We start from the raw sequence: 23625 nt of genomic DNA, 5'->3' as shown, positions 1-23625 counted from the left end.
AGGCATCTCTCTTATGGTAGGATGCTGCCTTGAGAGAGAACTGCCCTTCACCTACACGGTAAAGCCCAACCTGTCATTAGTAGCAAAGTGTTGCTGAACGGTCCGCCTCCATATCTATGAACACTGTTCCCTCTAAAACAAAAAAAAAAATTCAATTTGCCTTCGATATGGAAGGCAAAGGGTGAGAGTCCCTACTCTTCAAAACTGCTTTTAAAATGGGAACTACGCTCCCTAATTGAAAAAATTAAGCCAACGCTGTGTTAGAAATGAGAAAAAAAAACGAAAGATGACCCGAGTGGCACCAGGTCAGGATACAAGTAAATTTAGCGTAAAATCTGCATCCTGCACCGTGAGGAGGGGTGGAGCTCCTTCCATTGCACACACACACAAACACAGGAGGGGAAAGAGAGAGGAAGAGAAGACAGCCCCCGGGGGCAGTCAGTGGCAACCTCCTTCCTCTGAGAACTCCCGAGGAATTTAGGCCAAGTATTTTCGGGGCGGCTGCATCAGGTGAATTCTGTTGGAGAGGGAGAGACCTATCCACCGGCACTTGAAAGCTACGGCATTTGCCGACTCTACTGTGGTGTCTAGAGACACTCAACTTTGGCAAAAACACACCGAGGCAAAAGCATAAATCACCCACTTCTCTGCAAGTTGAACTGGTTAATGGCCAATACTCAGACGTGCGGGTCGTTTGCTGGTCTAGTTTCCCCCCCAAGTTTTCTTAGTTGTTCTGTCATGTTTGCTCATACGCTGACCCACCTGTCACCCATGTTTCACGGTGCGTAATAGCACTGAACATTTGGCAGAAAGAAGCTCTTAGGTTTGGGAAAAACACATTTTACAAATACAGAGCCTGCTGATACGGTAAGACATGTCCCTCTGTGACTGCAGACACCGGAAGAAACAACTGCTGCTGTCTCTGTGCGACATCTGCATAGCTGCTAAAGCAGTATTTTAGGCATATTACAAATACACAGGGCAGGTGAGAAAGTCCATCCACTTAGTGTTAGTGTTTGACAGTTGTGCAGCATGAATTTGCAAACTTGAAGAGCTGCTACTTTTTGAATGAGCCAATAAAATTACAAACAGAAAGTGTTGAAGAAAAAAAAACACACATTCCAGCACAGCATGTAAAATAACTTGCGTGGGGTGAGTAACCCCAAAGACCTACCCTGCTTAGCTTTGTCCACAAGCACAAACAAACACACGTGTCTCATGTTAACGAAAAGAAAAAAAAAAATAACAGTGGCATGGCTGAAGTCAGCTTGAGCCTCGAGCTCCAAGTTGAATGACAGATTCCTTGCCGGAGGACTTCCAAACTTTGTGCCCCTGGGGAAAAGTACGTATTACATCTTGACCCTCAATGGCAAATTGTTGGGGGGGCAACAATTTGAGCTGGGCTCTCCAGATTAATAGCCAAGGTTATCCCCGTATCAATTGTCCTAACAGACTCATACAATTTGCTGGAAAATTATTTATTTTGTTAACTTTGCCTCACGGTACATCTTGGAGATATTTTTAAAAAGCCGGGAAAAAAATTGATTGCCGTCCTCCATTTCAAAAATTCCTGTGACCTTTATATGATTGGACCTGACGTAGCTAGATTCTTATCGAGGGTTAAACATTTCACTTGCAAACATTCAGAGGAAATTATATTTTTTTTCCTTTGTCACAATTCATTATGAGGAAAATTCAGAGTCGCCGGGTGACTCAGTACGAGTGCACAGTCAACCGTCTCCCAAGATTAAGGCACCACGGCCCTCCCATCCCTGGTCATTCACAGCAAGTTTTGAAAGGTTGATCAACCGCAAAGACACCTCTCTATGTGCAAGTGTCTTGAGGACACCAGCAACAGCCTACATGTACCTACAAGTACCTACAAAATTTGATATCCTCATTAAGCGCCTGCACAAAGGGGCAAGAGACTCTGACATTTCGCACAACGATTTGCATCGATGGACAAGAAATTAATCATCGGGATCCTGGCGGTAATGGTGGGATTAATTGATTGGGCCGTGACGATATATAATAATAATCAGGCATTTGGTTGCAGGAGAACATCGGGACAGGAAAAAAAATAAATAAATAAATAAAACTGAGCCCTCTACGGTTCTTCACCGGATTAGTACGTGCAATGCACAATGCTTTTCTGGGTTGTGTTTTCTCTCCTCTTCACTCCAGAGAGTCCGAGCTTGTACCTGCCAGTCAGAGCCATCCCTGCAGGGCTGGCAAACACAGGTCTCCAGCCAGCTCTTATTCACTCGGATTTACAATGGACTAATTTGCAATGGAAAGAGAGAGAGAGAGAGAGAGAGAGGAGAATGGAAAAAAAAAAAAACCTCCTGGGCGACATTAAACACAAGACGCAGCGAGGCACTGTACGGGGATGGTGTTATTTCAAGGCGAGGGGAAAGAACAGAGAGACTCGGTATTGTTGCAGCCCCGGCGTTTTTTCCACCCTGCGATTTGCACCTCCGTTCTCTGCTTCATTCTTTTCTCCCTTTCTTGCGCCAAGCGCAGGACTATTAAAAAAAAAAAAAATAAAAAAACATGATCCGTTGGGAGGTTGATACACCACCAGGGCACCTCGGCAGATATCCCCCCTCCCCCTAAGGAAATCAAAGCTTCTGCTGTAGAATGTTTGGACAGGATAAGTTATGTACACATTCTATTGTGGGTGCCATGACTTCAGGAGAGCCCGCAGTCAAGGCCCACTTGTGCTGGCCGGGTGGAATAACCTCCAGCCAAAGGGAGGGGGAAAAAAGGAGATACTCCGAGCTTGCCAGAGAAAGCTGCTCATGAAAATTCACGTCTTTGATGCTATCGAGACAGAGGTACAGATAAATATATACCGTATGATGTACATGTAGGCCTATCACATCCGCAACGAAACAGTGCGCTGCAAAGTTCAATTTTATCTTTCTTCTCTGCACAGCCTTTGCTTGACATTTTTCCCCAGAAGTGGTGAGCACAGTCCGTTAACAACAAACAGACACCCAATATTTTAAAATAATTTCCTTTTAATTAGAGGGACAAATTTCCTGGAGGAAGGCTATTTTTAGCCGATAAGTTTGTGCTGAATTTGCTCCACATTTTGGAAGTCAGGTACATGTACCGTAGAAAGAAAATGTCCGTTGAATACTGGTACATCAATTTTTAAGACATAATTTCCCCTGATTCTGAGCGGTTGGAGTAGGACCAGGAATGAATTTCAACATGAGGTTGGCTGATGGCTCGGGGAGGCTAAGGCTTGAATAATGGGCAAGAAGCACTTCCAAACTCCTGTTTAGTAGTAAGCTCTGTTCTTCCTTAATAGGGGGATGACGGGTTGGAGGATGGGGTTCGGTGAGGGGGGTCGTTTCAGGCCTACTTTTTTCTCCCACTTTGGAACAAGAGGACGGGACCAATGACTGACATCCACAGGAATGCATCAGGGGGTATCAGGGAAACTGGTGTGGTCAGATACAATTACTGTTATTGATCTCAGCCCATTACAACCATAATGATATAATTGTCCCACAATGCTGCACCAGACAGGGGAACCCAGGTCCCCCCGAGTAATTTGATTTTCAGTGGGGCAACCTGTGTTGTCTTAGCCTTCAATCTGGGACTAATTCAGGCGTGGAAATGAATCTATCTCTTTAATGACAGGCCAAATTTCCTGGCATGCAAGTTCACATCGACCTGCACCACTTCTGGGGCACTGGGCGCGCACTGCGCAACATCCGGAACTGTGCGCACATGAAGGCCAAACCCCGGGCTCCACCTCAAAAAGACCGTCAAACAAACACCACCCCCTTCATGGCGGCGGGCATTTTTTCTCTCTCTCTTCTCCTCACTTTTTTTTTTTTTCCCCGAATGGCATTTCAACAAGTTGGAATTGCAGGTCTGTATTTTGGTTGCAAATGTCTCCAAGGTCGGCCTCACGAAGGGGGGGGGAGGGAGAGAGTCGTGGCATGGATACACGTACCGGGCCCTGCCGCTCTGCGCAAATAATCAGATGGTTAGTGGTTTCGCATTTCCTCAAGGGTGGATACATTAGAGCCCGGGACATCTTATCTGTCGCTACCTCTCCTGACATGATGTCGGGTGTCCAAGTCAATTTCTCGTCGGCGGTTTTTGCGGGTGCACAAGCCCCTCCATCGTCCCCACTCGCAATCATGCAAATTGGACAGGAGACCAGACACTTGACTACTGTGACATTTATTGCTCTGACGTACTTGTACAATATGCAGGAACCTAAAAGAGGGAAACCTTCAAGGCAGACCCTTCCATGGACACGTGAATCATGTCCGCATTTCCGTACATGCACATACTGCTCTCTCTGGTGCACAGTCCTTGATTTTTCCGACAGACTTGTGCAAACTACTGGACTGTTTGTATGAAAATGACGTACGCGTGACTCCAAAGAAGCACAATGTTCCACACTCATCATTGCAATGAGAGATTTGTACATGTACATGTAGGTGCAATTGTGAATGTGTTTGAATGCTGGTTTTGCACCACATGCTGTAACGCTGCCATTCTTTTTACTGGGAGTCTTCAGGTGTGTCTCTTGTTGTAAACCCGAGCCACACCCTCTTTCATGAACATCACTGTTAACCGTACCGAGACAGGTTGATCAACTTGAAATTGTTACAGGCTGAAAATATTTGAGCCGTTAAACTTGCCAGTTTTCAGCAACCGTAATTCTATTTTGCCTGTGGTGCATTTATCACACGGGCAATTTCTACATTAAAGCCTTGGGACTGTTTACTGACAAGTCCCAGACAAATTCCAAACATTTCCTCACCGGGGCATCCAATTAAGCAGTATAAAGGGCCAACAGACACAAGAAATGGCATAACTTTGAACCATTAAAATGCTGGCATTTACAGTTCACAGAAGATGCAGGAGGGGAGCCAAAAAAAAAGAAGTAGGTCTTGCCAGGGTTAATACCCGACTGTCAAAAGTTAATGTTAACAAGCTTGTTAGAAGGCCCTGTGATGGTGCATTGGGGAGCCGCACTGGCTGGTGGGCCGATGAAAGCTGGGCTCCTGTTTCCTGGGAGTTCTGACTGGCTGGGATTTCTGAGGTTTCTCCCATGAGAGAAAGGAGAGCTGGACAAGTCTTCCTTGGGGTTGAGATATGGTAGCTCCTGCTGATACAGGGGGACTTTTTTTTCTTATTTTCCAAGACAGCATAAATAAAGGCCTCTGGTTCTTCAAGATTTGACAATAATCACAACGTACAAGGAGACCTATTAAGGTATCAGTGATCTGGAACAGAAAATGGGGCAGAGTGCGGCTTTAAATGTCAGGTGAGTCATTACTTGAGCAAAGCAACACTATGCAGTCTACTGGAAAACTGGTTGATGTTAAGAGCATGCTTTACGAGTACATCGAGTACACTAAAAAAGGGACATAAATTACACACAACTTGGAAAATTGGAACAGGAGAAAGGTGCAGGTTTGAAGCACGCGCAGGTTCACAGAATTTTCAAGAACCGGAAGTTTCTGTGGTACTGCATAAGAACAGGAATTTAAGGGATTTTTGGAGATACTCTCTCTAAAAATGAGTTTACAAGATGCGATCACACCCGACACAACCTCAACATCTGTGTCTAATACACCATGAACAATACAAGCCACAGTACAGTACACTCAGCCCAAATGCCAATACCAAAGGAATGTTAGAAGCCTGGGCACTATTGTCACAGTAGCATGCACCGGATCAGTTCCAGTCTCGGAGAAACTCACCACAGCACGGCTGCCCAGCATCAATGCTATCTCTCACTACATTCTGAACTATCTAAATCTATCCTAAATACCTGACCAAAATACCCTTTGATGGAGGATAATATTGATAATCGCATTTCCAAACAGAAGTCATAGCTGGGAAGGCTTGTGGAACTAAATCTTAACAGCCAACAACTCAGTAATGCTCTTCCACACCTGGACCTTAGTTGTTTGGAGGAACGGGTCATTTATTCCTTCCAGCTAGCAGGCGCAAACAGATGCAGAAATAACATTTTAATGAGGAGACGAAAATAGGACAGAGACCAGAGGGGCTGAGGTCACAGTTCCCCCCCCCCAAAAAAAGTTCCTGGCAGATCAGTTTGTATTAAACCTACCGGTAAAGTTTATGTACATGTAAAATGTACATGCACATGTACAATGTATGTCAAAAGTGAAAAGGCACAGCTATGGAGTTCTGGAAGTGAGGGAGTTTATGTGTTATGTTTTCGACAGTGCGCAGAACTATGATTCAGAGCCTGTGTGCCACGACTATCTATTAAAATACATGTAGTTTGGGGACACAGCACACGCGACAGACATGTGCAGCGTTTAAACAGTCCCCGACTCTTCATTCTACGACGAGAAAGACCGATGGACCCAAATATGAACAATTCAAGTCAGCAGTATTTGCTTGCCCTCAAAAACACCCCCCGAGATACAGGGCAAGGAGATAACGGGGACGGTCGAGGACTAGGGCATGGGAGTAAAGTAATCCAGTTATATCGTCCGACCCTGCGGTCTCGGTGTGCCCGGTCCCCCCCCCCCTACTCCATAATCATTCGCCGGTATTGACGGAGCGCTTGACACCGTTGTTTACAGGTCTCGGTAGTACACCAGAGTACACACCATTCTGGGGAGTTCCCGACAGAGAGGCATTACTGGCAGACACCCGGGCAAATCTGCTCCCTTGGCTTCCCCTCCCCCCCCCATTTTTTTTTTCTCTCCAGAGCCTGCCACAGAGCTGGAGCACCACCTTACTATAATGTCTACCTGCTGCTTGCACCTCCCGCTGCATCTCTCAACGCCGATCAAACAGCCGGGGGATTACAGAAAGGAATTTTCCAAACAGCCGGCCATGACTCTGGAATTTTTGTTCTGCCCCGGGTCTAGTGGCCTAAAGGTCACCTGCAACACTGGAAACTTTCCTTTCGTTTATAATTTTCCAACTGCCCCGACAAAAACAAACGAACAAATTAGGCTAAGATTAAATGAACGCTCAAACTGTACATGTACAGTGTACTGCACCTGACCATGTTGGCATGATGTCTTTCCAATCAGTATCTTCAAACAAACTGAACTTTTATGATGTCCTTAATACTCACTGGCCAATAGTGACTGTATACAAGCTAGGTGAAACAAGTACCCTCTAAAACAGACCAGATACTTAAAGTCAATAATCGAATATATACTGCCCCTCCAAACTGTGGTTCACTGGTAGCCCTTTTTAGTCCACCTATATTACAGACCAGGCCACCATTCGCATTCAGGGTACCGGGACACTTCATCCCATACAATGGCATGTCCAAAAAAACTTCCGCTGCTGACTAAAGAAAGGCAGTTATTGATTTTGGCAGTTTGTTGAGAATCTTAACGTCTCATCCAACTCTGGACAATGGGGGAGGGTGCTTTGGAGAGGGGGAGGCGGCGGATTAGTGGTATTAATGGAAACTATTAAACATGCGTCTCTGGATTCTGATAGAAAGAATTCAGAGGACTGGAATGGAAAGATTTCCTTGAGTGACAAGGCAAAATAACATTATCAGTGCTGTCATTTATGATAAAACAACACATGTAAACCGTAAATATGCACTTCACCAAACATTATTCAGGCAATGGGTACATCCAAGTGGGAAAGGTCAATCTATCCCTTCCAAAATGCTTACAATCACTCTTGAGTATTACCTCATCTGGACATAGTGACCTTTCCCTGCGTCCAACTTCAGCGCTAAATATCTCAAGTTGTCAGCGAAGACGTTTACACGTAAATCGCAACGGTACAAATGTGTTTTAGAACGTCCAGCTGATGTCTGTAATGATTTTATTTTTGGCACAGCCAATCAAATTTTGGCAAACAGAATTTTTCGTCTGTCTTTTTATTCCATATGCTCCAACTTTTAATAGGACAAGCACCCCTTAACATGGAAACACCCACAATCTGCCGTGGTCTGCTAGAACAGGCCTTGTGATTGGTCAGATTGCATGAGATCTGTGATGTGACAGCCCATCCAAATATGGTAAGACGCCAGACTGACAGTTAGAATTCTACTTCAAGATATTTCAACAGATTTTTTTTTTAAACTACCTCTCTAAAAATATGTATTTCCTCATTCAGAGGATCAAAATCAGTAGCTCAATGTACATGTATGTTTGTGCATGTACCTTCCAAGAAACTCCCCCCCCCCTTGCCTGAGGGTGAGTTGATCCTAAAACCCTGTAACACGTCATTCTATTGAACCTGGCCTTAATTTTGGAGCCAGTAAAAGCTAAAGTCCTTCTCCACCTGCTTACATGTACATGTATGCACAAATGTGGACTTTGGATTTTTTGTCTTTGATATACGAAATAAAGTCAGACAACAGTACTGGTAGGTGGAATGGATCAGGTGATTGCTGTTATTGGAGGTGTCGGTGCAGATCAGAGCCCTGCGATTCCCAAATTGTACAATTTGATCACTTAAATACCTCCCCCTCATTCAGTGCCGATAATTTATGGCTGGACTATAAATCACAGGTTTTAACAAGCCGGGTGAATTATGGTCCAGGGCAGCCTAAGTATGGGACCCCAAGTTTGACATGGACACAGAAGGCCCAGTGGGGAGTGCAGTGAGCCTAGTTGGGCTCAAGACATAAAACAAAAACCAAAAGTCTAACTTGAGGAAGTTGAGGGAGGTGAGCCAGCTTTTAAATCAAGAAAAGGAAGGGGGGCGGGAGTTCTGGAAATTAGTTTCGGGGAACGAAACTGCAGTTTTTATGAGGGGCCAAATGGATAAACAACATGGCTAAGAACAACTGGGCCGGAAATCGATAGTGTGTGGAAAAATGTGTTACGAGGATCTTGTTACCATGACAGCAACTGCAACCAAGGCCATTGGTAAAAGTTGACCAAAAACGCTACTTTTTTTTACTTACAGGTACAAATGTGTTACTTGGATGGACATGTGGGCCACTTGACAAACAGTAGTTTTTTGAGGCCTTTGTTTCTGACAAGTCTCTTGACTTTTCAACTACATGTGTACATTACGCACATACATGTATAACTACAGTACATGCACATCAAAGCATTACATGTACATGTAGGCCTATCTACAAAGAAGAAGTACTGATGATTAAATTCACTGAGAAACATGCTCAAGAAATCAAATGACAATACAAGAAGATGTATCCTATTCTTAGGCAGGGACCATACCGGTACACTAGCATTATTTCTATGCATGCAGTCGGTTGTCTGGTGCTGCTGTTGGTACATGTACATGTACTGCAATGCACTGCACATGTACATAACGGTACCTGCAACAGTACATGTACACGTATGTTCATGTATATTTCCAATCTAAGGTTTTTGGATGTTGGTTTTTAACATAGTAAGAATGATCTGATTTACCTTTTAACAAACTGATATCAGGGCACTGCCCAATTCAGGATGTAATGAGACTGTCAGATGCACAGGTACATGTAGATGTACATGTACATACAGTATGTACATGTACATGTATGTATGCACACTGTGGGACCACAGAAGTTCAAGAACATGTGCCAGGCTCTGCACAATATAATATTACATTTCATGGCTTCTCACTTCACGAAAACCCGATGAAACGGATTCCCAGCTGACCTCCTGTTGAGTGCCCCCTTGCCGAAATGGGGACATCAAAACAGGCCTGGGGGGGTTTCTCAGAGTTTCTGCTGCCGGTCCCCAGAGATGGGGTGAGACAGAAAGACAGGAGAGAGCTGGAGAGAAGGAGGGAGCCTTGTTGGTAAGGGCCAGAATTCAACAGCTGGGGAATGCGTTACAGCATGTAAGGGCCCTAAATTGGGGTGTGGGACCTTTTACTTGGGGTGATTTGCGGGTGGAAATGATTTGGAAAGGTGGGGAGGGGGGGGTTCCCAGAGAGGTATTGGATGGTTAGAAGGGTTCAGGTCATTGGCAGGCAAATGGCAATGCCAGATGACAGAGGCAACAGAGGAACTGATGGCTCTTAACGTGATCATTCAACCCTCATCCTGTCCCCATTCATCTCCTAAACAAGAAAAACATTTGGTGTGAGATTTGAGATTTGAAAAAAAAAAATCCATGATCCTGAAAAAAAAAAACTCACGCACATGTACTTTGCAAAAATCTCTATTAACTCAGGAAAAACTGGTATCAGAGAGTGTACACGTACACAGCTCTCTAGATCCTCGGGGATTCTGTCCATTTTTGGTGTAAATTGTACGTGCGTCTTGCATTGGCCAGAACGACCAACAATGACAGGGAATTAACAGGATTGAGACGGTAGGATGCGAACAGAAAATAACTCAACTTATTTTTAAAAATGCTTCAAACACTTTGAAAACATTCTTCCCATGACTGACAGGGTGAGTTGGTTATCAGGACAAACTGGAACCCCAAATATTGTGGACTGATCTAAGTAAGCAAAGGACCTAGATGAGTTGATGCTAGAAGACTACGTACCAGTATCTTTTATTTCTTGGTTAGAAAGATAAAAGATACCTGAAGGATTATTTCCTTATCTGGGAAAAAAATAGGAAAAAATTATCGGTAAAATGTTATTTTGTCTGGTTTCGAAGCATTCATACTACAATTTTTGGAAACATTAGCTACTTCAAAGATATGATTAATTTTTTCTCACACAATTTTTGGAGCAACATTTCCATTTTATTGCCAAAGTGAATGATTAAATGAAATGACTTTTACATGTCTGCAAAAAATATCAACTGTGATGTCTCAAAGCTCTATTGAATTTGCTTCATATCAGATCAATTTCAAAACATACTCTAGCATACAAAGATCAACAATTAGGACTTTCTGTGTCTTCTAACATACAAAATAAGTCTTCAAACAAATAAAATAAGGCACATACATGTATACCGTTAGGCACCTCAACTGGCTTTTTGTGTCAGGTTTGAAGTACCATGTGAAGTTGAACAGTGCCAGAAAAAAAAATGTGGAGATTTTGTTTTAAAGCAGACCTTATGAATGGATTTTCAACATCTAGTCACAGACTGTTTAGCCAGTTGGTTCTAGTGCTCTACGGATGAAGTGTTAAGCAAGCTTGTCTTGCTAATGCTCTTACTGTTTTAAATCTTCTCACGATCTGACCTCAAGCTGAATCGGCTTCCTGCTCTGTGGATAGTACATCATGTTCTCGACAAACCTGTCCCATGCTTGCTCAAACCATTTCGCTCATTCGCCCAATCTATCCCACGATGGTTAATGGGGTAGATGGTTAGTGGGGTATCAGTTTTTCGGCTCTCTGGATATTGGACTGACAGGCAACATCCTCGCTCAACAAACTGCCCCCCCCAACGAAATCACTTCTTTGCTGGTATTACCGTGATCCTCTCTAGCGATGCACATTAGCAACCCAGGAGAGTGATGCCCAATTAATGATTCCCCCTCTCCAAGACCCAGTGATCCTGTCTGCCAGACACCCAGAGGCCCACCAGAAGTGGCCCTGATCCCACCTGATCCTCATTTATGGCGGTCTGTGGACTGGTAATTGGGTTATCTGCTGGCTCCAAAGCTGAGGCCAGAGAAGGATCCATTTAGCTCCTCGCAATCTGATGTCGTGAGCAGGTGGACCCTTTTTTTGTTTTTCAAGTTTTCACAAAACTTATACATGTGCCGTTAAATTACTGCAATCATCTTTTGCAAGTCAACAACGTCTGCCCAAATGATGCGGCAACTGATGTCAAATCATAGGATTGTCAATGTTCTCAGGGAGAGGGACCCATCCATTTTCTACTATAAATATGAAGTTACAGTACAGATGTGACTCCCCTTTTACCACTCACAATTGCAAAGATTGGTCCTCAATGCAGGAAAGACAGAAAACTTTCAAAGCCAGCCGATATACCGGGTAATGGTTAATCTTACAACTTTGGAAAAATTGAATAGTGCTATTTTTAGGAATAGCAAAAAGACATACATGCTCGTACATGTACCGGTACCAGTATGTAACCATGCAACCTCGCCCAAAATCCTGATCATACAGAGGCTCTAAAGTGACACACCAGTCAGAAACTCTTTCCACTGTGAAAAAAATAATTATGCATCAGGAAAAATTCAGGACACAGCTAAATTAACATGGGGGGGGGGAAATGTCAAAGCCTGTCAAGGCCACCTTACAGTGTACAGCATCATTTTCCTTCGAATAGATACACTGTACATGTACATGTACATGTAGTATCCCTTGCCAAATGGACAGAGATTAAGGTATGAATTCAATTAGGCAAACCTGGGGACTAATGTTGTCAAACTGCAATTACCATCAGGAAAAAAAGGAGATGACTAGCCAGAGGAGGACGCAGGAAGGGGCTCATCTTGGTAGGAGCACAACATTTCCGAGGAGGATACAAGATCAGATAGGGGACGGTAAAATCTAGTTCCTGTTGCACAGCAATGCATCTACATGTATGTATACATGTACGGTTCAGGTGATACGACTGTGCATCCATGTAGCCTACACGTGAGCAGATCCACCAACAAAACTGGCCAAGTTTTTTTTTTATGGCATTGGATGGCCGACTGTCCAACCATTCCAAAGTCTGAAAGAGTTTCTCAGGCTAGACTGGGGGGTGGAGCACACATTCTGGGAAAGGGGGAGGGGAATATCCCTCCCACCTTCAACAATTTGAGGCAAGCCAAAGCTGTAAATAAACGACCTGACACTTTCAACAGGTCCCAACTTGAGGGGGGGAAGAAACTAGGGCGTGCCTGTCAAAACAGACAGAAGTGGCTAATCATCATCCTCCACATTTCCCACAGATGCAACCTGTCCGTCAGCGCGCCGGCATACGAAAAACATGATAATTGTGATGGTGATAAAGGGATCCCATACTCCATGAGCTGCTGAGAGATGGCAGACAGGCTACCGCACTGCTCAACCAGAGCTGGAAAAGATAGGCTATGCGCTCCAAGTGTACCATATTCATGTACAGTCAGGCCAAGATATTAAAACTGAAATGAGGGGTAATGCCCCATTAAACCATTTAAAGAGGAGGAAAAGAAAAAAAAAAGACCACTGCTGGGGAGGCAATGGGAGCAAATTAACTTCCCCTCATTGCATCTGGATGCAATGATAGGTATACCAGTTTGCAATCTTCAAGCTCAATTTAGATGGGGGGGAAAAAACCTGAGGGCCCTGCTTGAAGTTGAAACAAGAGAGAGAGGAGCCCTGGGATGGCAGAAAGTTGAAGAGATTTAACATCTGGGCTGTGCTTTACAGCCATCATTGACAAAAGAATGAAATGGCGAAGTTTATGCCTGCAATAGATCAGATCTGCAACTGCTACATGTAGGTATCATTTGATAACATGAAATTTATTTCATTATTTAGTTTCTTTAATCCTAGCACGATTTCAAACTCTAAAAAAAGTTGACTGCGTTGTATCGTGATTGGCTGTTGACACAGCTACAATGTAGAGCAAAAAGGAACCGGGAGCCTGTTTATCAGAGACTTTTTTATTCTGGAATTTCAGGCCTGACTTCAGAACAGATGCAATCCTTGGATGTAGGGTGAATGATCAGACGACCGGAGGTGTTTTGTGCGTGGTACAATTGCTAATAATTTGCGGGCAATCGTTTGAAAAAGTCACCAGGTACGAAGAAAAGAAGAACTGACCTCCCGATACACAGGGTCAGCCCTCATCAGCATTCATGAGGCCAGCCATGCAAGACTACATCTTTCAACAATATTTTGGGATATTTTGGATAACAAAATATTTTGGGCCAGCCGGCCCACAGCATAATCGGCCCAGGATTAACCTTGTCAGGTCCGGTTCAGCAAATCCCCCATGAAGTGAGCAGGTCATTAAGGTGACTGGGGAAGGGAATAAAAGTGCAATTTTGCGCGACAGCCTCGTGGCAAAAACAGGTACTGTATACACTGTGACCAACTCAAAATGAAGGCAGGGAATAGAAAGAGAAATGATTGCTGCCATTTTCGCACAAACCCCCCCTCCCCCAACCTTGACGGGAGAAAAGTGCAGATCACACACTGCCCTTTTTTAACAGATGGGTTCGAGCCAGCCAGCAGACAGCCTGGTATTGTTCAACCCAGTGCCAACTTCACACCTTAGTGAAGCCGGGTCTTGTAACAAATGGCAGTTGAATCCGACTGGTACAAATTGCCAAAAAAAAAAAAAAATACCCTCCTCCTCTCCCACAAATTACAGAAACACTGTGTAGACTGTTCAGACACCCCGTCACTGGTATCTGAAGAATACGCATTGACATTGCGTCATTTCAAGCAGAAATTGCGTACCAGCACATGTAAATTTCAACACGTTTTTAAAACACGCCTATATGTAAAGCTTTATCCAATAAAAAACCTTTCAAAATACAACTGTACATGCACAGGTAGGAATATGAACATGTTCGTCCTGGGGGGGGTCTAGCTATATACATGTACCTAGTAAGTATCCACTGTTTGCACGGAAGTAAAGTGCGAGAATGAAATCTCTCCGTAATATTCTCTGAGTTCCAAGACATGTACGGTACAATTTCTGACTAAAAGCCTACAGTACAAAAGTAAGAATTTCAAAAACACACGAAAAGAGCACAAAGTGCCCTTTTCACGGATGGGAAATAGAAAAACTTTGAAAGGGAACTTCAAAACAGAGTCCTTGGCCACGGGGAGGGGGGGGATAAGTATTCAAGATCGGAAATGACATCAGCGTATAACAAAAACGGAGCACTGGTTTGGTCCCAAACAGGTGGGCCTCCTGCTCCAAACAAATTGCCGGCACTATTGAAGCTGAGTGCGGTTTTCTCCCCATCCCCTTACACATGCCAGGGTTAGTTCTATTAAAAAACTAGGGAACTTTGCTGTTGACAACCGACTTCTCTCCCCTCGGAACAAAGGCGCGAGGGGAAATATCTACCAGTGAATGGCCCCAATCAAGCATGACGCACCGGCTTTCATTTGCCAGCGACCAAAAAAAGGGCACAGCTAGTCATGTATTTCTTTTCGTTGCCTGAATTAATAACCAATTTCAGCCCTGGCTGATGGTAACGAGATAAAAAAAAATGACGGCAAGATTGATGTGGCTTGAGAGACGTTCTCGGCAGGTCGCTCCTGACGGCACTTCCTGGCAAACTTCTTGTGGGTCTGTTAGATACCAAAAGCCCTGCATATGCAATGCATCTCCGACGACCTTTCAGGGGAAGCTCTCTCCCCTAAACTTTTACAGATAGGGCTCATATTAGTTCAACTCGAGGCCAAGTTCTGTTGCCATTGGCACTGGGGCATGACTGAACTACTGAATGTATCCCCAACAGAATTGCCTTTGCCTGACATTTTAGCCCAGCGCAACCGCGATGTACAAAAATAACACTGTCTGTGCCTGATCCTGTTTTCTGCGTACACCGTCCTTTCAAAGGGAAAACATCAGCGCTAAGAATTGCAAGTGTATTTACACAACGGTAACTATGTACATGTAGTTCGGTCCCGTGATTTGGGCAGAAATTTTTATTTAAAGAGCTGAATTCCAGTTCTTCCAAAATGGCCACAGAATAGAAACAACATTCCCTGAAATCTATTTTTAATTTTCTCTACAGGTGCTTTGGGACTTCTAGTGTTATTGCGAAATGTTAATTTCTTCTACAGGTACATGTACGGTCCTTTTGCCTTACGGGTGCATGTACATGTATACATGTATACACGCATTTAGCGTACACTTCCCAACAATCAAGCTTGTTTGGAACCATGCCATACATGGAAGCAATTTCAGAGCCAATTCAAGTTCACAAGATAAGCACGTTCGCCCTTGCAGTGGTAGCAACAAGTCTTATACTGTCCTCGACTGTCGATCCACTTCAATGCATCCAAGACATCCTGTGGTGAACACCCCCATCTCCACCTGTTTTTCCCTCCCCAAAGTGTAGACCAAATTCTTGCACCATTGTGTCAGCAACATGTTTTCCGCGTCCCTTTTTTTTTTCATCTGGGAAAATAATACTTGTTTAGAATCTTGAAAGGGACAGGATGGAAGCAAAATGAAAAAACCTGAGAGCAAAAGGCACTAGACGGGTCCCTCTTTTCTGTAGGGCTGAGTCAATTCGAATAATTCACTATTCGAATATTTGACCTTCAATTGATCGAATGTCTGAATATTCGGTCGTACCAACCAGCAGATTGTTGACAAACAAACCATATACAAAATCAGTTGCAATAACACACACAATTGTACATTATTATCAGTATAATAGCTTCTCACATCTAGGAGTATCTCCAGCCACAATTTAGCAAGATTTGCAGGAAGAGATGAAAAAGACTTCTTCTTAATTTAAATTTAAATTGTTCGACGAATAATTACTTTTTAAATCGTTGTAAGATTTCTGACGCTTGAAACAAGCCTCCGTGGAGCCATTTTTCTCATTTAATACAAAAGTAAATTTTCCCTTCCTTTTCATGAATTTTGCATTTGAATAATCAAACTCAAAAAATGATATTTGAATATTCGAAAATCGATCAAATATTTGGTTATTCAGATATTCGGCACAGCTCTACCTTTTGAGAAAAGAAGAAAATGTATTACTTACAGTCTATAGAGGGAGTCCATATTTGAGAAGACCAGCTCGGGCAGGCTTTGCAGTTGGTTTCCATCCAGCCTCCTGATGAGAAAAATGAGAACAGAGCCTGGTCAACAAAAATTGGGGCCACACGGACCAAGATAAAAAGGCACCAAAAGATGGTCTCCCGATCTGGAATCCATGTTCTGCTCACGTGCGAAATGCCACCACCCACGGTGACTCGCTCCACACCCACACGTCGAGGGATGGGGGCATGCACGTTGGCCGTGGTAGGTGCGCACATGATCAGGTAATCAGTTTTCGGAAGATAAGAGCGATTTCTGATGACGTCTGATTCAAAAGCCGTGACCCATTGAACGCCCGATGGCATTCTGAACATTGATGTTGCCAGTTTTTGGTTCCTGAATTCAAGTGTGTTTGTTGAGATACATGTGCATGTAGTATACCTTTATTTTGATATTCCTCCTTCATTCAAATGCAGAGTTCCTACCAGACAGCAGGAAAACAAGGCAAGCTCTTTAAAACCCTACATTCGTTTTATTACGGATTAACAATGGGACAGGAATTCCCCGAGTCAGCAGGGAAAACCGACACTTCAAAGAGCAGTGATGAAACAGTTTCAGGATTTGGGAACAGACCAGGGTTTATTCCGACATACTGTCATCCTTGTCATCCAAGTGACTTCTTTTTCTCCAAGCTCTGGTTTAACAGAACCCTTTCCTGTCCTTACGACAATCCCCACCATGAGCCAAGCTTCATTCAAATGCTCTTTCTTTCGATTCTTAACATTCAGGGCAGGCTGGCTTTGGAAAAAGAGGGGGGAACAGAAGGAATGGGGATTTGAGGGCGCTTGTCCTGATAACCTTTTCTTGGGAACCCCTTTCAGAATCTAGGTCAGAGGAAATTTCTGATATTTAAACAAGCCCTCGTGCACACAATGTCAGCGTCCAGAACACCTGTCCGTCTTCCGCCCAGCACACAAAAGCAGTGCAACGGGGTGGGGGGAGGAAAAAACAAACTCTATGTGTGCGTCTGAAGTATTTTCGGAGGCCCAATGGAGAACGCGACGGTGGCGGAGCCCCAGTGCACCACCTATTGTGCCCAGGCCAGATCACAAAACGGGGTCAGGGCTACCCCTGCCAACCAACAAAAAAAAAAAAAAAAAATTGGAAACTGTTAAACATACCACTTTAGACACACAACAATGGTCGGCCTTTGACAAGAGTCTTGTACTTACATGTGTACCAACCCCAATTCCGGGGCTCCCAGTGCGGACCGAAGAGTAATTCAACTCTCCGACTGTCAATAAAGTGGGGCAAGTAATCGCTGGCATCGGGGAGAATTACAAGACCACCGTGGCACAATGGGGCCAAGGCAGAACCCCCAAATTGAATGCTCTTTATGTTTAGTACAAGTATTCCCACCCCTTCCTTTCTTCTTTCATTGTGTGCCTGTGCTTACATCTGGGTCAGCGTGGAGAATTGAAGGCCTTGTGAAATATTTGGTCGAAAAACTTTTTTTGGGGGGGGTTGGAAGAACAGTCAGGGAGGAACAGCTTAGATCTTTATCATTACAGAAACCACCAGTGCATCAAGGTACTAAATTGAAATCGACAGACTGCAAACTTGCTGCACTTCATAAATGGGCTAGACGGTCTGTGCATGGGTGTGTTTAAAATATCTGCATTCTCGAATGAGGCTAGAGACCAATTCTCGTTACTCCGGACCTCTTTTGCTGGACATGTTCGCATTCCCCAACACTCTCCATCCATCTGTGAATTGTTCTAACAAGTGTAGACCGGACAAGAATGAAGGGTACACAAAATTTCAAGGTTCAATACCCAAAGCTATAACCCTGACCTCGTGGCATTTTCGCCCTTAATTATCCAACCCTTTGCAGACTTGGTGCACTTCGTGCTGGGCACTTAAATGAGACAGGAGGCTCGGTGTTTTTACAGTGCAACAATCTCTTTCAGAGTCAAAGTCGCACAGGTCTACGTTTATGTTACCTACCTAGACGTTCCTTTCCTTTTTGTGTACATGCACCTGTAGTACATTAATTAATTAATTATTCAACTAATCATTTTCTTGCACTCTGGATACTCTTTTAAGCCTTTTTTTTTTTGCTCCAGAATAACCTCAACTCCCAAAATGCCTCAAAAACATGTTTCCTGTGTGGACCTGTCTTAGGCCACACGTGGCTTGCACAACCAATGTGATAATAGGCAGTCTCTCTTTTTCATGGACAGTCCACACCGCATGAAGGTCTAGACTGTTGACACACACTAAATTTGAGCACAAATGTCCCGGTATGAAGAGCCAAGGTGCAGACTGGTCGTTGTTGCCAATGCGCAGGGGCACCAGGCCTCCCAACCTCTCCGTCTGCTGACAGCGAGGGAGTTCTCATCCTGTGCACAGAGCATCTGCACCAGTGACACATTCCCCTCCCCCACGCAGACAAACATTGGGGCGTTGAGTTCCACACAGGGCATTCTTATGGTAGCTAGCCTTAGCAATCCCAAATGGAAGTTCAGTGCTACACAAATCCATTGCGGATTTTGACAGTCACTTCAGATAGACTTTGAGAGGGTGTATACACATGTACGTGTTTGCACATCACATACTGTAGTTCGAGGCAAGCCTGCTGATGTCTGGATTTCTTGGCAAGCATCCTTGTTTTCTGACACAGATACCTGGGGTGTAATCGTCACCAGTCTCACCCAAGAAATATACCCTTAACTCTACACATGAGTACATGTAGGTACAGGTACATGTACATGTAGATCTAATTATGTGCATGCTCACATGCAAACACTGTTCTTGGAATTGACAGGTTTTGAGCCTACCAGTACATGCCTTTTATAAAGGACAAGTCATGTTGCAGGACATGGTGGAAAATGATCCTAATTACATTAGGAAAAAAATGGATATCAGCTATGAAATCCCAAAGTTGTTACCGCAGATTCTTGGAAGTTGGATCTTTACTTGCGGTTTGCTCTTTTTAATTCAAAGTGGCGTGCTGCTGAATTCTGGAACACTTGGCCTAGAAGCTCATTCCAAAAAAAAAAAAAAAGTAGCACAGCAGTCACATTAGGAATGGATTTTTTTTCTCTAGTAGACTCTGCTTGCATTAGAGTTGTATCAAAGGCTTTGCCCTTTGGGCTGCTTGACTCACCCACTGATCCCCGCAATCAAAAATTGGCAAATTCGCAAGGCGTAATGAACACTGTCGAATTGTTAAAAAGCCCAACGAGATTGGCTTGTATGCATGGGGCAGAGCCTCCAACCCGCATCCAACCCCCCCCTCGTAAGCACGCATTTCAAAAGGAACCTGTCCCACGTCAGACTAAGGAGGGTCAACTCTCACAAAGACAACCCCCACCCCACTCAAAAATTGGGTTGCATCCCGAGGCCCAAGGATTAGACTTACAAGGCGTGCAGGGCAGCGTCATTAAGAAGCCTCACTTTTACAGAAGCCAAGAGCTGATCGGACATTACAAAAGAGGCAAGGAACAACACAGCCCAGGGCTCTCCCCAAAGAAACAGAAGGGGAAAAAAAATTCACTCTGAAGCCGACACAGTCAGGAGTTGGGAGCCTGCGGACGATCTCAGGTGCTAAAGTGGTAATAAGCCCGGATCAGTGACATCAAAGTTACGGACCAGCTACGGGGGTCTCACGGGGAAAATGAAGGAGTTTTCTGTTACAGTCTTTGGCCCTCTGCTCAATCCATCCAAGCCTCCTAGCGACGATTATCGGAATCACTGTTGGTGACCCCCGCTTTGACCATTTACCACCTGCAGGTCTGGCTGAGCGCTCTTAAGAAAACTCCCCGACAGAGGGGGAAAGAAGGCTGTTTGGAGGTAAAAAGACACCAGCGGTAATGACGACTTTCTGGAAAAATCTGGTGTCCATTTCAGGGGCCTGCATCAGTATGGTATGTTAGTTGAGGCCATGTTGGGAACAGGGAAACTTCAGAGGTATTCTACGGGTAAAGAATGCCAGCTGAGCGACCAAAACCAACTAGGACAGAGTGATGATTACAACCACAAAGCACAAAAAAAGTCCACCAGTGTCTTCACTTCACTGCACAAAAATGATTGCAATTCAAATGTGCATATGTACATTTGGTTCATCGATGGCCAAATCAGCTTTTCAGCGCAATGATAAACTTTATCAACTTGGAAATGGCATTCACCTTCTTTGTGAAGTGGTACTTTGTACATGGGCCCCTCTATTGGCAAGTGAAACTGCAAGTCTCGGTTTCAAAGTTTGCAAAAAGGTGACGCAAGCAGAATAACTCCCCTTGACCTTTCCTCATGAGCAAGCCTGTTTACAAGTGACAGTAAAAGCCTTCCCCCAAAACCCAACAAAAACGTCGAGAGGTGAGTGACAACTTGTTTATTGGGGTCTGCCCCATACAAATGTCAGCTATATCGATCAATGGAAGCAAAAGGACACCAAATTCTCAGCCTCTTTCCAATTTGTTCCGACATGCATGAATGCACGCAAGAACAACAGACTCAAGCACTTAGTAAATAGAGAGCTTTCTGCGCTGTTTTGAGTCTTTAAAAAACCAGGAACTTAGGCAATAGAATTACCAGGAACACTGTACACATGAGTATGTACTGGTGACAGGATTTTCCATTTCAAACATATTGAATCCAAAAACCAAGGTTGCACACAAACACGAGCTAACATCATCTCACTCAGCCACAAAAAAACTCCTTTTTCTCTGCAATGTGACAAGAGGATCAAGGCATCATTTAATCCAAGTGGCAGTATTTGTTTGTAGCTTAGGATTTGTGTTATACTAGCACAAGGATGGAATTTTGCTACACGTCCATGTACATGTACATGTTGCACAGTGTATGTTGGTGCCCAGAATGACAACGCTTCTGAGGTTGCCGTTTAAACACTACCGGTACTTGATTTGAAAAGGGGCTTGGATTCAAGCCGCATATGAAGTAAACATCAGTTGCGTGTACATGCAGCATTCCACCTATTACATTATACATGGATGTGTACATCCCCCGTTTACAGCTTCCTGTTTAAACTGAACAACCCCAACAGAGAAAGATTTCTAAATCATCGGCGCTACAGTTGTGGTTTTTCCTGCCTTGTTGCACAATTCGGTGGGACTGGGACAAAATGCTGATTGATTTTGCAACTGTGACTAACTGGCTGAGTGGATCCCAACAAAGGATTGGGGGGGAGAAGGGGAAGTGAAAAAAAAAAGTGCAAGGGAACCCAGGCGAAAGTAGCATGAAGTGGTTTTCCAGTTACAGCGCTGGGGGGGGCACTTCTTGACTTGAGCCTGCCGTATCTGCTTGATCTTGAGGCCGAACAGGGGCGGTGTTGCCCAAATTGTCCTCTGCCTGAATGCGGCATATAAAAGAAAAACTGTAACTGCTTCGCTCAGGGCAGCTTGCCTCAATAACAGACACACAGACATATATGACATTCAATGCACAGCTGCCTTATCGGTGTGAGGTTACTTTGTGCGTGTCCATCAGAGGTGGATTGCCATTGTGAGATTTTGCAGACGGTGCAGAGAGCGGCGTGCAAGAGTTGCTTGTGAATGCTGACACAAGAGGACATGGCTCCGTCCAACAATTGCCTCAGACCGTAGCGCCAGCAGTTACAGAAAGAGAAAATGAATGCCACCGAGAGCCGAAGGTGACTTCTGTTTTAGTGACCGTGGACGGTGGTTTAGAAAACATGAAAGAACTTGATCTATCGATCCTGAAATTCGGAGGTTGCAGAGCTTCAGCTATGGCATTCCACGAGGATCGCCTGAGGTTAGCAATTACATGTACAATGTACATGTAGATGTTTTGCCCCCGCAATTTCTGAAGCGAACAAAAGCACAAATTCAAGCCACGTGAAGCCAAACGGTCTGTCGGTGATCCACTGCTCAGGCATTTCCTCCAAAGTCAATGGGCTGAGAAAGGTATTTCGATATGCCAAATCTGCAAAAGCCCTTGTTTAGTCGGTACACATGTATACACGTACACGTACTTGGACATGACACCGAGTGCAAGCTCTCTGTGTAATGAGTCAGTGTGGGCGACAGAACAAGTTTTGTCCAAAGGAGGTGAGGTGAGACTCACGGGGGAGGTGAAAAAAAGTTGGCAGTTGTGAAGCTGGTGAAGAAAACAACTAGTCAGCTGTGAACGTGGTGTGTGGAAGTGTTCCGGAATCAACCACGCAACATAGGTACACATACTATGTCAAGGTTGTCTGGTAATTCATGTACATATTGGTGCTTACACCTACGTATCTGTCAACAGCAAACTCGCACGCCAACAAAGTTCTCCCTTCAGCAAGCTTACCTGGCAATTTACAATGTAAGTTGCTCATTTGCATTTTATGTCACCACATCAATTAAGCCAAAAGTGGAATTAATTCTTCGAAGGTACACTGTACTTGAACAAAAGAGTTCCTTTTCACCGGTACATGGGATGTGTTTCTGGGGACATAATAGGGAACTCCCCAACAGTTATTTGGGACTGGTACCCGTACTTTGCATCTACATAAAATAATATGCAAAGAATGCCGAGTCTCCACCACACCGGCTGAGATTATAAGCTGTACAATTCTGAAGATCAGCCAACCAAGTAAATCTTACTTGAAGTTACAGGTAATGCCTATTTGTAGCAGGTATTAAAATTGCTCAACTGAAAATTCATCGTCATTACAGCCAGTGGCACTCGCATGTACATGTGGTCATTAATTCACTGGGCCTGCCTTCGCGATCAATGAAGGTGTGAAACACTGAACCGATCAATGCTTTTTATGTGCTTGCCTGCCAGATCAATTGCACGGCTTTGATTGGCAGGCGGTTCGCTAATGCAGTTTGGAAGAGTTTTCCTAATGCAATTACTTCGCTCAGTTGTAACGGTGCCACACACCAAAAAAAAAGGGGAAATAAAGAGGGATGGTCCCCTCAGAGTACGGTGCTGACAACTGGAGGGTTCAGTCGGCCAATGCTTTTCTTTCATCTGCTCTTCGGGTATCGGCACTGGTCCACGGGAAGGTGAGGGGGGGGTGAATACTGGGACAGGTTTGAGTAAGTATTTTTCTTCATGAA

The 23625-nt window shown here is 44.2% G+C and overlaps 1 protein-coding gene across 1 annotated transcript in view; it reads right to left on the bottom strand.

The window, feature by feature from the left end:
• The window catches only part of LOC110977078 (slit homolog 2 protein-like), a 56329-nt gene that overhangs the window by 22878 nt on the left and 9826 nt on the right, over window positions 1-23625 (bottom strand). Inside the window, exon 4 of the mRNA XM_087145192.1 lies at window positions 16545-16616. Coding sequence (XP_087001318.1) covers window positions 16545-16616 — 72 coding nt within the window. The remainder of the gene's footprint in view (window positions 1-16544; window positions 16617-23625) is intronic.

The sequence above is a fragment of the Acanthaster planci genome, linkage group LG13 (genome assembly GCF_054643075.1).
Source record: "Acanthaster planci isolate LZ-2023a linkage group LG13, COTS_SCS, whole genome shotgun sequence".
Classification (NCBI taxonomy): Eukaryota; Metazoa; Echinodermata; class Asteroidea; order Valvatida; family Acanthasteridae; genus Acanthaster; species Acanthaster planci.
Note: the sequence above shows the minus strand (reverse complement) of the source record. Positions and strands in the feature narration are given on the sequence as shown.